Source organism: Papaver somniferum, chromosome 8 (genome assembly GCF_003573695.1).
Source record: "Papaver somniferum cultivar HN1 chromosome 8, ASM357369v1, whole genome shotgun sequence".
Taxonomy (NCBI): Eukaryota; Viridiplantae; Streptophyta; class Magnoliopsida; order Ranunculales; family Papaveraceae; genus Papaver; species Papaver somniferum.
This window is the reverse complement of record NC_039365.1, coordinates 52,602,511-52,616,334: the sequence shown is the minus strand read 5'-3', so window position 1 is coordinate 52,616,334 and position 13,824 is coordinate 52,602,511. Positions and strand designations below refer to the sequence as shown.

The 13,824-nt window shown below is 39.4% G+C and overlaps 1 protein-coding gene across 1 annotated transcript; it reads right to left on the bottom strand.

The window, feature by feature from the left end:
• Nucleotides 1-1,814: 1,814 nt before the first annotated feature.
• Nucleotides 1,815-2,396, bottom strand: LOC113305548 (nuclear polyadenylated RNA-binding protein 3-like). Its single transcript, XM_026554569.1, has 2 exons — nucleotides 2,216-2,396; nucleotides 1,815-2,077 (listed from the first exon to the last, which is right to left on the bottom strand). The coding sequence occupies exons 1-2, from the start codon at nucleotides 2,394-2,396 to the stop codon at nucleotides 1,815-1,817; spliced, it is 444 nt and encodes a 147-aa protein (XP_026410354.1).
• Nucleotides 2,397-13,824: the final 11,428 nt, after the last annotated feature.

The window sequence follows — 13,824 nt, the reverse complement described above, 5'->3', positions numbered from 1 at the left end:
TTAATGCCTTCAAATCTTCACAATAACTCCCAGAAATCTCCATTAACGTCGGGAATATTTTCTTTGTATTTCATGCAGGATATGGGATTTTCTTCCCTGTTTAACTCTTCTACGCGTCTCTGGATTGTCTTAAATTGTTCGTATAATATCATGAGAGAATATCTTCCCAAATATCTTTTCCCAATCTTCACACAGCTTCCGTAATTAACATAATCTTCTAAAATATCTCGGTCCCCTATTTACTTCCAAACTCGGATTTCTGTCCCAAGTTACTCGATCAAATCGCTTGCATATACCCTGTCTAGTGTATTCAGGCCCAGCCCAACCGTTTCTAGCGATTGAATCTCGCTGAAATCCCTCCAACAATCCGACCCAAAATCAACAGCATATGCATTAAGTATTCCCGCAAAAACCAAATTCAAACAAAGAAGATGACCCCCCCTATCCAGTTCAGGGGTGCGAATAGCAAGTGGTCACCCCTTATCAAGTGGGTGCCCCTTATCCAAAGCAGAGAGTCCGAAAATGTCCTCCGGGGATGCTCCGCATAATTTTTCGAGCCGATTTTTCCAAAATTATTTATTTCCAAAAAAATACCTACAAACACACAAAACACCATAATAAGGACGAAAACGAGTACTAACAAAATACACAAAAGAGATGAAAATAGACACATAAAATGCGTCTATCACTCGGTCGTATAAATGTGTCCATACTTTCTCCAAATCTTGGTGTACAGGGACGTGTGACATTTGGGAACGATGAAGCCACCAACTACTTTATTGTCCCGGCAATTATTAACCATGGGAGTTTCAAATGGAAGTCTAGCCATCGGGTACTCAGGAGCATGAACTCTAACTCTAGTCTCCATGGAATTGGTGGAATTTTCATCAACACGGTTTCCGCCATCATCAACTATGATCACGGACCTCCCATTCTCCTGCTTCCTAGCATCGACAACAACATGAACATCAACCTGCGATGGAGAAGCTTCCAATTTCAATAAAGATTGGATAAACCATTGAGTGTGATAAAACTTCAGTCGAGAAGTCATGGAATTACTCACGGATGTTACAGCTTCAGTAGAGCCGACATGTACAGTGCAGGAGCCTTGACAGTCCGCTTGGGTCTCAAGCTACAAGAAGGCCGATTCCTATGGTTATCGTGCAACAAATCATTTTCTTTGATCAGTCATCCTGATCAAATGGAGATAAAGAAAAATGTGCAACTCACCGAGACAGACACTTCCACATCATGCTTCGACCGAGATTCATTTCGAGAAGAAACACTACTGCTAGACATGGTGATGAGAGGTATGATCGTGATCAAAATTTCTTCTGATAATATACAGGGGAAGGAGACGGTGTCCCATTTAAATAGAAAACCCTAAGCATTGAAAGTCAATACACGATACTTATCCTATAACGGGTAGTCAAATCCGTTGTGGTTTCAGTAGAAACCCTAAATCTCGAATCAGAGTACATAGTGATGTGGGAGAACCATAACAATACTGGGGACTGATAGTTCAGGCGGTCAACGTTACGACTACGGATGGATCATCGGGCAGATCACGTGTCTGCTTGTGCATTCACGTTGCGGGGTCAATTTGCACCTATACGGATATCGGTCCATCTCATCCAATTAGAGGCATGAAGAAGACTTGGCATAAAATGCGATAAGAAATTATTGTTCAAAAAGAATAATAATGATAATAATGATCTCTAACGCAACATCTTTATGGTCAAACTTCTCGAACAGCCAAAACAATATCTACTTCAACGAAAAATAAATGATCTCAGAGATATTCGCAAGCAAGACTAATCGTCAGACTCATCGGACTCTTCATCACCATCATCGTCTTTCCTGGAATCTTCTTCACGCTCTTCCTCAGAATCACTGTTAGAATCATCACCAAAGTCTTCTCTCTCATCAGGATCGTTGTACATTGCATCCCAATACTCTTCCTTTTTGTGTCCAGCTTCAAGATCATCCTCAACTAATCGCTCAATCTCCCTGGTAAGCCGGTGTGGCTTAATTTTGTGATTCCTTGGCTCCCATACGGGTTCTTCTTCTTCAGCGTCTGAATCCGAGGTTACACCATCAGGATGAGAGCGAAGCTTCTCCTCGGCGGCTAACCGTATGCGCTGAATTCGAAGCCTCTTCTCCCGGTACTCAGCTACTATCTCATCCTAGGATTTCCTCTTCGAGAATCTAACACGGGCAGTCTTCAGCTGATCAAGAGACATGCCGTTTATGGCTTCCTTAGACTTCTTCAATGACTGGTCCATCTTGGCGCGAGATTCTGCTGTAGAAATATTCATCTCTGGAACCTTGGAATCCTCGTCAGAAGAGCTAGAGGAATAATCATAATCATAATCACTGCTCCTGGAAGTCACCATTATCTGGAACCATAAGCGCACAATTACAAATATGCTAATATCGAATTCATAACAAAACGACAATCCTTAATTCTTACCTATTTACGGTTTCACGAACTTAGTGATAACATCGTAAAACTCCGAAAACTTGCTCGCTCCTTCAAACCTGCGAAGACGAGCAAAATATATCATTCAAGAGTCAACACTGACTTTTCACGAAACCATGAACAATTCACATAAACTCCTCATGTGAACGTTCCGGGATTTTATGCCGCAAACACACATCATAAAATCATAAAATACAATTGTTTATCTTTAACAATTACTCAAAAATTGCTATTTGATTTTTATCAAAAAATTATTGAAAAAATCTCACGTGTGAAAAAAGAATTCTTTTTTTTTACGTGAGTTAATAAAAAAAACTTGTTATGCTCAAACGAGCATTCGTCTATGAAAGTAGGGTCTTTTCTATTTTTGCAAGGGTCTACATATTCCAAATAAAATTTTTAAAGACTCACAAATAAATTTTATCCTGAACTACAGGTCTTTTCAAAATTCCTTTAACTCTAAGGATCATTATTTATTACTTATACTACGAACAAACCTACGTTCCTAAAAGTATCCGTGAAAGTTCATGCTTTGAAAATAAATTTTGGTTCTCATGAAACCTCATAAACAAAATTTTCTCTACTGAAACTAGACCATGTATATTCAAGAATTTATGTATCTATTTCATATTAGGGATTTTTGCTCGTTTCTTAAACTAACGAACGAACGGGCATATATACGTTTTCTAAAAAAAATTCTTCGTAAAACCTACGCATGCATGCAACTATGGGATTTTTGTTTTATGAACAACTCATGAAAGCACAAAATACACAACTAACAAAAAAAGAGTCGGGCTTACCTGGTCGGCGCCGACCGGAACTTGGCCGGACGGTAATCGGTGATGGTCGTCGGCGACTGAAGTTCGACGAGAATTTTCTTATCCTGCTGCTACTCGCGTGAAGATGATGAAGAGAGGGAGGTGCTTGGTCGGTCAAGAATAAAAATTTAGGGTTACTTACCTTTTATATCAATTTTGTTTTCAAAACCTAATAAAACATGGGTTTCCTTTTTTGGGCTCAGGCCCGCGAACGCTAAACCGACCAAAATTGGACTTTTGACCGACCAAATAAGCAGTGCCTCATCTTTCCGTGTTCACGGGATGACACTCTATCATATTATCAGGGTCCTCACCTGAACATTTTCTCGTACATGACACCATTGGAGCAAATCGTTGATTCTGAAAATACCTTTGTACAATTGAGTTCAACCACTAATATTGTCGACTGAAAATCACCATTCAATGCTTACCGCGGAACATGACTGTCCCTCACTAAGCAGGGTACTTAATATAGATGGTAGATTTTCTACAAAGGTCAAATTCGTAAAATCATGATACTGCATGTTTTTGACATGACTTTCAGGCATGTGATGATTCATATTTTACGATCCATGATGAATATGTTTCTCGAAAAGCCTCCACTAGTTGAGCATTTGATGTCTCGCATTTCATCATGCCCTCTATATAGAATAACATAATTGGGCGGTTTTTCGTAAGATTTAGAGCATTGTAGATGGTGGATTTTCAACAAAGGTCAAAATCGTAAAATCATGATACTGCATGTTTCTGACGCGGCTTTCAGGCATGTGACCATTCATATTTTACGAGCCATGATGAATATGTTTCTCGAAAGGCCTCCACTAGCTGAGCGTTCGATGCCTCGCATTTCATCATGACCTCTATGTAGAATAACGTAATTGGGCGGTTCTCCGTAAGATTGAGAGCAACAACGCCTTCAAGACGTCGGCGACTCGTTGTTCCCTAACTACATAGAGAGACCCACCTCTACATAAAAGAACGATTGAGCGGTTCTCCGTAAGATTGAGAGCAACAACGCCTTCAGGACGTTGGTGACACTCACTGTTCCCTGACTATGTAGAGAGACTGTGTATAGATACAAGCGGTTATCCGTAAGATTGAGAGCAATAACGCCTTCAGGACTTCGACAACACTCGTTGTTTCCTGACTATGCACCTTTTAAAATGGGTATGACGCATTAACTGCTAATATCCCTTCTGTGATAGATTAATTCTACCGTGACATTCACCACTAAATTCCTAGAAGATAATCTATTTTATCTCATTACTCCGATTGCATGATCGAATCCACGGGTGATCTCATGGAATGGTAATAGATAATCTCATTACTCCGATTTCATGATCGAATCCACGGCTGATCTCATGGTATGGTAATAACTACTTTCATTACTTAGATTTTATGGTCGAATCCATGATCCCGTGGAATGGTAATACTCGTTTTATTATTCTGAATTCATGGTCGAATCCACGGTTGATCATATGGATTGATAATAAAAAACTACTCACTTTTATTAGTCAGTTTCATGAATCATTCTCCACTGAATTTCATAATTAATAATACATACTCAACAACCGGGCATATAGACTATCCTTGAGTAAGCCCCAAGAAAATGGTGCAAGTGTACTCGACAATGATGCACAATCGAGCACCCGAATGCACGAACCAGCATTCGAAAATATGGACAAATGAGGAATCCTACACAAAACAGGAGAGATAAAATAATAATATAAAAATAATAAAGAGGCGCTCATGGGCCGAGCCCACCGGCTGGCCGGCCATGCCCTAGCCGTGGCCGGTCCCATGCCTCTTCAATTATTTTTCCCAATTTTTTTTATTTTTCATGAAATCATGAAAACTCCTTCATTCTAACAACTTTCCTTGTTTCAGAAAAACTCATGGTTTCTCCATAGTTTCACGGTTTCATGAAAAATAATAATATAAAACAGGGAAAGGTGTCGTGGGACCGGGCTACCTGGACGGCCGGCCATTCCATAGCCGTAGCCGGTCCCACAACTTACCATCCTTAATCTTTCATAATTATTATTTTCCTCATCTCATGAAACTCCTCAGTTTGAGCAAAAATCATGGTTTCTTCATATTTTCCCAAATATTGCTGAAATCATGAAAAATCCAAAAAGTCAAATGGTCACATGACCGACTAGGCTATTCACGAAAAATATTAAAATACCATTATTTTAATTTTCTCAAAAATTGATGAAACGAGCAAAGTTCTACTTTGCTCATTCGAGCAAAATCAAGAATTTCAGTCAAAGATCAAACTCTTCTGAAAATTCAACATATTGCTCAAACGCACACCAGAAAATACGAAAATATCAGGACTGATATACGGACATTATGGTGACACAGGCATGCTCCCTTGACCAACCAAGGGTGGCTCTAAGGCTTGCAACGAGCCGGTCCCACACGTTTTCATAATTTTGACCTAATTTGCGCAATCGCTCATACTGGGTCCAAACTCTTTTCAACCAACCTGGAGTTTGCTCAAACGACCATCAGCTGGTCCCACGACCACCAAGGGCCGGTCTCATGCCCTCTTGGTCGGTCCTTTACTTTTCCATAATTAGGTTTTATCACCTAATGCTCAATCGAGCACTATTTCAATAAATAACGATACCGGCATTTAATCATACTGATGCATGCTCACTCGAGCACTTGGGAGCCACATGGATGTCCATCATCCCATGTGGTCGGTCCCTCTATGACTCATGACCTATTTTCAGTGATTCATCAATTGATGAACATTAGATCAAAAATTAGGGTTTCGAATAAACGCTCCACAAATCATCATTCTGAGAAAAATTCAAACACTATTGAATTTATGTTGATTCAGCAATCAACATCTGTATTAATCATATAATATTCGGTAATCTACCAATATTTTAATTGATATTGTATTGGGTCACGCCACCAATAAATAACTCGTCGAATTGAGCAATACTTGTTCAGTTGCTCGAATATTGATCCAACTATCAATATTTAGTAACTTATCAGCAATTCTTCTAATTGATCAATACTTGCTCAGTTTCTCGAATATTGATCCAACTATCAATATTCAGCGATTTGTCGAATTGAGCGATACTTGCTCAGTTGCTTGAATGCTGATCCAACTATCAATATTCAGTAATTCATCGCCGAATTTAAAATCTTTGCTAATACACGCAATGTCAACATCATTCAAAGAACTATACGTCTCAACAGACATGTTCGATCCATGAATCCCTGAGCATTCATCAATCATGCTCAATTTAACAGAATCTAGACTCACTGTCTAATCAGTCAACAACTGACTAATAAAATGCACGTCTGTCATGCAGACTCCACGGTTCGTGAGACATCAATCACGTCACATGGGGGGATATCAATTAGGGTTTTGGTCTGGCGTCCTACGGTACATGGATTTATCCACGATGAGAAATGTGAGTAAGTCATGCAAACGGTTGAAGGAGTTATCAAAGTAGTGGCTGGACGGTTAATCAAGTCTCCGCATGATCTGGAATTGGTTTCACCATGATTTCCCATTTCCCCACTCTTTCACTCAAGAAACCGTCAAACTTATAGGGATCAAGGTGTTTACTATTATGACAATATAAATAAGTCTATTAATCCATGATTGAGGACATCAACATTCATCTACACAGAATTTCACGAGCAATTACTCTCAAGAATTCATCAATCTACCAGAACTTATTCGAACTCATCAGTTCACAGAAACCTTAAACACTTTCACAATCCTTGATCATTACTGGTTCCACACAATTCTCAGCTTCTCTCATACAGATCAATCCACCTCCCTCTTTGTGACCGAATTGACTCTGGAACGGCCATTGACTTGGTTTAGGCCGGAATCTTACAGATTGATCTCTCGAATCTAAGCACTCTCTTGCATTACATCTGTGTGAGGTTGAACAGTTTGCTCGGTTGAGGAGTCTCTACAACACGCTCGTCTCTTCACTTCCCTAAAAACCATTGAATCGTTTTTCCCCATCCACAGATTGGCAACCATAGTGGGATATTAATCTCTCGGTTGCAATCTCAACTTTCAAAAAATGGTTGATTAGGTCAGATTCAATTACAAATCCTAACACAAACAATGCTAGCACTAGCAACAATGGTGGTACTCCGGCAACTATTCCTGCTTCCACCAATGGTGCTGGTGATACCACACCTCCTCAAACCAACACTGGAAATCATCCTCTCTTCGGCCGACATCCCGAGGAAGTTAGAGAAAATCTGTCCACCATAGCTGATCTCATAAAGGTCCAGGAAGTTCTCGCCAAAAATCAAACTGATATGGCTACTACTCAGAAAGAGCTGTGCAATTATCTCAAAACGCTTACAGACAAAATGTTAGAGAAAACTTAGGAGGGGTGATAGACACATTTTTGTGTCTGAATTGTCCTCAGTGTCTTTATTGTTAGTGCTTGATTTTGTACTTATTATGGTGTTTTTATGTTCGTGTAGGTGTTTTTGGAGAAATACGCTTGTGTGGAAAAAGTTGCTCAAAAAGTGCTATTTGGGACCCCAGAGGACACTTGCTATTCGGACTCCCACTTTGGATAAGGGGAAACCCAATTGCTATGGGGAATCCCAGTGCTACTCGCACCCCACACCTGGATAGGGGCGCCACTTCTTCTTCACAAGAAACATAAAAGTGGCGGGAGTTTATCAGTTCAAAAATCTATTGCAGCGTAACTTCTGGCAGAGAATCTGGAGGGGATTTATTGATATTCAATGACCGGATTTAATTGATATCACCCTGTTTCGATTAAACAGGGACGGTAATGTGTTTTGTTTCGTCAAAAAAGGGCTAGATTATCGTCTTGATGTAAAACAGGGCAAACGTGTGTTGGAGTAATTCTCGAGATTCTTGTTTAGATATTTGGAGTATTTGCGCAGAGTTTAAATCCTTCTGGATTACGTATTCAACATGTTCATCCTGGGTAAACCACCAGAAGACGCATGCAGTGAAGAAAAAGGAAGTTTCCTTCGTTATCTCGACAAACATGGTCCACAAGAATATCGGGTTTTTAATTATGTTTTTCGGTGTTTATTGTGATATATACGGTGGGTGGACTGAGTATTTCTCTAACTGAACGTGAACATAGCATGTTGGGTGCGTGTCGACATCAGCAAACACTTGAAGAAGGAATAAAATCTTCGCAGAGAAGGAAATTATCCCGTGGAGAATAAAAACAATAATGGAGAAGATACGGGAATTAAACTCGAGTTATGTTGATCCTGTGAGTATATATAGGGTGTTGGGACTCAGAGAAGAGGTACAGAGTGATTGGGGAGAGACCAGAGTAAAGAAACGTGAGTTTGAGAGAATTGCTGCTGCTGCCATTGAAGAACATACGAAGAACGTAAAACCACAAGGAGCAGTCGTAATTGCTATAGTGACTGCGACACATATTTGACAGTCGTACAAGCTACAGTGACAGCGACAGTTTCCTTTTATCATTCTATGTAACAGTGTTTTGCAACAATTAAAAACGTTGCAAACACTCGATTTTCATCATTTTCTCTCCATTTCTTCTTTGTAAACAATTTTTGAAGCAATGAACAAATATTTTGAGCGTGTTTACACAATGATGAGCTAAACCCATCCTCTGGGGCGAAGGAGGAAGCTATTTCACCAATGAAAAGTGGTAATCTCTAATTTATGCAATTATTATATTATTATTTGCCTAGATAAATAAATTGATAAAATGGTTTTTGTTAAGCAATTGTCATTTCAATTGATTGAGCATGCTAGCCTAGGGTTTTGATGTCCCATACTTTCGATCTACAATTGTTATTTCTAAAAATCAACTATTGCAATATTAAGAATCAATTTGAATGCATGATTTGCATGATTATAATTAGAGAATATAAATCACTTTGATATTGGTAAACAGTGGATTCCATAGCCCCAGTCTTCTCCATATTTTTCATATCACTTTTATTTAAGTTTGCTGTATTTTTAGTCTTAAAATTAAATCTAAAATTTATTGCTTTCACAAGTCTGAATGAACCTATTTCTATAACAACTCAATTGAAAATCACATCAATTTTTGGCGGCGCCGACGCGGACTTGTCTTTAGGCTGGAGTTTTTAGATTTTTTTTTTTAGGTTTTTATTTGTTCTTCTTTACGTTTTTGGGTTTTTGCCTTTTCCTTACAGATTTTGGAATTTGGAGCGAAGGAAAAATTTGCCAAAGCTTTTGGTGAATATTTAAAGATTTGGAGTAAACGCAAAGCGAAAAGGAGCGAAAGAAAAGAAGAAGAAAAATTAATTTAAAAAACAAGAAAAGAGAGAGAGACATTTTATTTTGTTTTTATTCTTTAGAGTTTTTTTTATTTTTTTTAGACTTTCCTTTTCTTTTGCACTATATTTTTGGACTGTGGACTGTGGATTTTGGGACTTTATTTTGTATGGAAGGGTAGTTTAAATATAAACTGTTTGCAGAGAAGGACGGAGATTACTATATCGCCTCGGCCCCTCGGGTTCGTACATGACATAGGAGTCGTGGCCCGAGTCGACTTCAGCGGTTGTTCGCCCGTCTGGTACGGGAGGTAAGTTTGTCGAAACACTCGTGAATCCCATGTCAGCGAATTACTGTATTCCTTCGTTTGCTTATATGCTGAGGAATTGAAAATGACTGCTTTAATTTCCTATTAAAGGGCAAGGACTGGCCATACAAGATAAGGGTTCGGATTTCATCACCGTTCTCTTCTTGCCCGCCTTAGGGAAACGAAACCAAACGCGAACCTAAGCCTAAAATTTTGACTAGAACGAGACCTATAGGGTAACGAGCTTAATAGGAAAGTCGTTCGGAAAATATTGGTTACTCTTTTGAGAATACTTTGAAGTTCATGATGGTGTCTGTGAGTTTAATACGCCGCCTTGTAACGCCGGTGAGGCCTTGGGTATCAAAGCTCCACGTAGCTTGCCTCGTCTCTATTAAACTTACTTTAACTCAGATTGATTCCAGAGAAGTTTTCTCAGATTATAACGAGTTCCTTTTCGAAAGAATAGAAGCTGGTCTAGAAACAATCTAAGTGGAGCCATCATACTTTTTGTTTGATAGAAATCTTTAGGTTTGCTTTGGTGGAGTCAGACTGCTTTGTGTTTGCTTAGAACCTCCCTTCCTTTAGGATTCTTTTATTTGTTTTTCTAGTGTATGCCCGAGGTCATTAGAGAACGGGCTTGGAAAAGAGATAATCTAGGTCGATTGATTAGTGAAAAACCTAGTAGTTCTTCTTGTGGAAGCGGGGAGATCGAAGACTCTTCTTTTGAGAGCCCTGTTTTTGGAAACTTCAGTTTTGAGAATCTGTCTCTTCGTGAGGAAAATACCCCTAGTACTTCAGCTGTACAATCGATGGCAACTTTGAAAGATTACATGTTCCCAACTAGGTCCACCCGAGCTTCGTGCATTAAATTACCAGCCACTACGGATAATTTCGATATAAAACCTAGTATTCTTTAGATGATCCCTATGTTCTTAGGGAAAGATGATGAGAACCCTTATTTTCATATTAGGGACTTTGAGGAAATTTGTGGGACAATTAGAATAAAAAACCTTACTGATGAAGTATTGAAACTTAAGATGTTTCCCTTTTCCTTGAGAGATAAAGCCAAGGCCTGGCTGAACAACCTACCATCTGAATCCATTGAAACATGGCAGGAACTTATTGCTGCTTTCTATATGAAATTCTACCCTAAGCATAAAACTGCGTCTGTTAGGCAGAAAATTATTGCTAGTGTGCAACAAGAGGGAGAGTGTCCTTATAGGTTTTTAGAGATATTCAATGATCTTCTATCCCAGTGTACTCACAATGGATTTGATAAGATGAAACTCGTAGAGATTATTTATGATGGTTTAGACTATTCAACCAAAGCCATGGTTGAGTCTATGTGCGCTGGTGAATTCACTAGTAAAAATGCTGATGATGCTTTTACCTTCTCAGGAGCTGTCGCTGAAAAATCCCAACAGTGGGAATCTTGTGTTGAACCCCCCCAAAAGACTCTTGGTCAATAGAAGTAGCACCAATGTGGTAGATACAAACTTCGGGTCAGATGCTAAGTTTGCTGCTTTGTCTAGAAGGTTAGAATCTTTGGAATTGAATCATCCTAAACATAGGACTCTTGTTGAACCTGATGATAGGTTTAGAGCCTCTCAAGTGTCTAGTTGTGGAGTAGAACCCAATAACTCGTTTTGGGAAGATCAGGTTAGTGAAGAGAAAGCCCATGCTGTCTATAACAATGCTAGGTTTGAGAACCGTCAAAAGTTTGACCTATACTCTGAGACTTACAACCCTGGTTGGAGAAACCATCCTAATTTTTCTTGGTCTAAGGGTCAGAATCAAGGACAGTCTAGTAATTCTCAGCCTCCCCCAGGTTTTGGTTATGCTAAGAACTCTTCAGGTCAACCCCAGTTTCAGAATGAGAAAAAGATCTCCACCTTAGAAGAAACCCTTACTGTGTTAGCAAAGAACCATGGGATGTTATCAAATAACCACTATGGTTTTCAAGAAGAAACCAGGCAGACTTTTAAGAATAATTCCCAGTCTCTTGCTAAATTAGAACTTCAAGTTGGCCAAATATCTAAGTTTCTTAGTGAAAGAGAAGATGGAAGGTTCCCTAGTCAAACTAATCCTAACCCTAAAGGAAAGAAATCGTACAATCATGTGAATTCTATTACAACCCTTAGGAGTGGAAAGAAAGTTGACAATAAGGTTGCCATGCCTGATAGTGAACATGTTGTAGTTCACCCTTCTGATCCAGAAAATGAGGAGACTGATAGAGTCTCCAAAGAGACCAATAAGGGTCCTGCTGAGCCCGGATTTGTTCCAAGAGCCCCGTTCCCCCAGCTGCTAGTTCTAACTAAGAGGGAGTCCAACTTTAATGATATATTGGAGGTTTTTAAGCAGGTTACTATCAACCTCCCATAGTTAGATGGGATTAAGCAGATTCCCGCTTATGCCAAGTTTCTTAAGGATATGTGTACGCAAAAGCGAAAACTTAGTGTCCAAAAGAAAGCCTTCCTAGCTAGTCATGTGAGTTTTATTATACAGAATACTACTACTCCTAAGTATAAAGACCCAGGGTCCCCCACTATTTCTTGCACAATAGGTAAATATCGTATCGAGAAAGCTTTGCTTGACTTAGGAGCCAGTGTGAACTTACTCCCATACCATGTGTACCTTAACCTAGGACTTGGTGAGATGAAACCTACCCAGATGACACTTCAGTTAGCTGATAGGTCCGTTAAAATTCCTCGTGGTGTGATCGAGGACGTTCTTATTGAGGTCAACAAGTTTATTTATCCGGTGGATTTTGTTATCCTAGATACCCAACCTATCTCTGACCCAGAGAACCAAATACCAGTGATTTTAGGTCGCCCGTTTTTAGCTACATCCAATGTGATCATTAATTGTCGAAATGGTATTATGAATTTGTCTTTTGGTAATATGACTATTGAGTTGAACATTTTTAATATTAGTAAGCTACCCTATGAACTAGATGATTCAAGTATAGAAGAGGTGAACATGATAGGAACATTAGTTGAGGAGTCATTACCAAACACTTTGTTAGAAGATCCATTAGAGAAATGCCTAGACCACTTTGGGATTGATTTTGATGACGACAATGTGATTAATGAGTTGAACGCTTTGTTAAAGTCAACCCCTTTGATATACACTAGTAATGACTGGAAACCTAAGTTCGAACCTCTACCCGTTTCTGAGTCTACCCTAGTTCCTTCGTTAGAAAAGCCTCCTAAGTTGGACCTTAAAACATTACCAGATTCCCTGAAGTATGTGTTTTTAGGCCCATCTGAAACTTTACCTGTGATTATAGCATCCGACTTGGATAGTGATCAGGAAAGTAGGCTAGTGACCGTCCTTCAGAATAACAAGGAAGCTTTAGGGTGGACCATAACAGACATTAAGGGTATAAGTCCTACCGATTGTATGCATCATATCTATTTAGAGAGTGACACCAAACCTTATAGGGAGATGCAACGTCGACTGAACCCTAAAATGAAAGAAGTAGTTCGAACTGAGGTTCTTAAGCTGTTAGATGCAGGCATTATCTACCCCATTTTAGACAGTAAGTGGGTCAGCCCCGTTCAGGTTGTTCCCAAGAAATCCGGTATTACTGTAGTCCAGAATGATAACAATGAGTTAATCCCAACCCGGGTGACCACGGGTTGGCGTGTCTGTATTGACTATAGGAAATTGAACAAGATCACTAGGAAGGACCACTTTCACCTTCCCTTCATCGACCAAATAGAGAGATTAGCTGGACGTAGCCATTATTGCTTTTTAGATGGATACTGCGGTTATAATCAGGTTGTCATAGCCCCAGAAGACCAAGAGATAACCACTTTTACCAGTCCCTTTGGTACCGACGCATGCCTTTCGGGCTATGTAATGCCCCTGCGACCTTTCAATGTTGTATGCTAAGCATATTTTCTGACATGGTAGAACGGTTCTTAGATGTCTTTATGTATGATTTTTC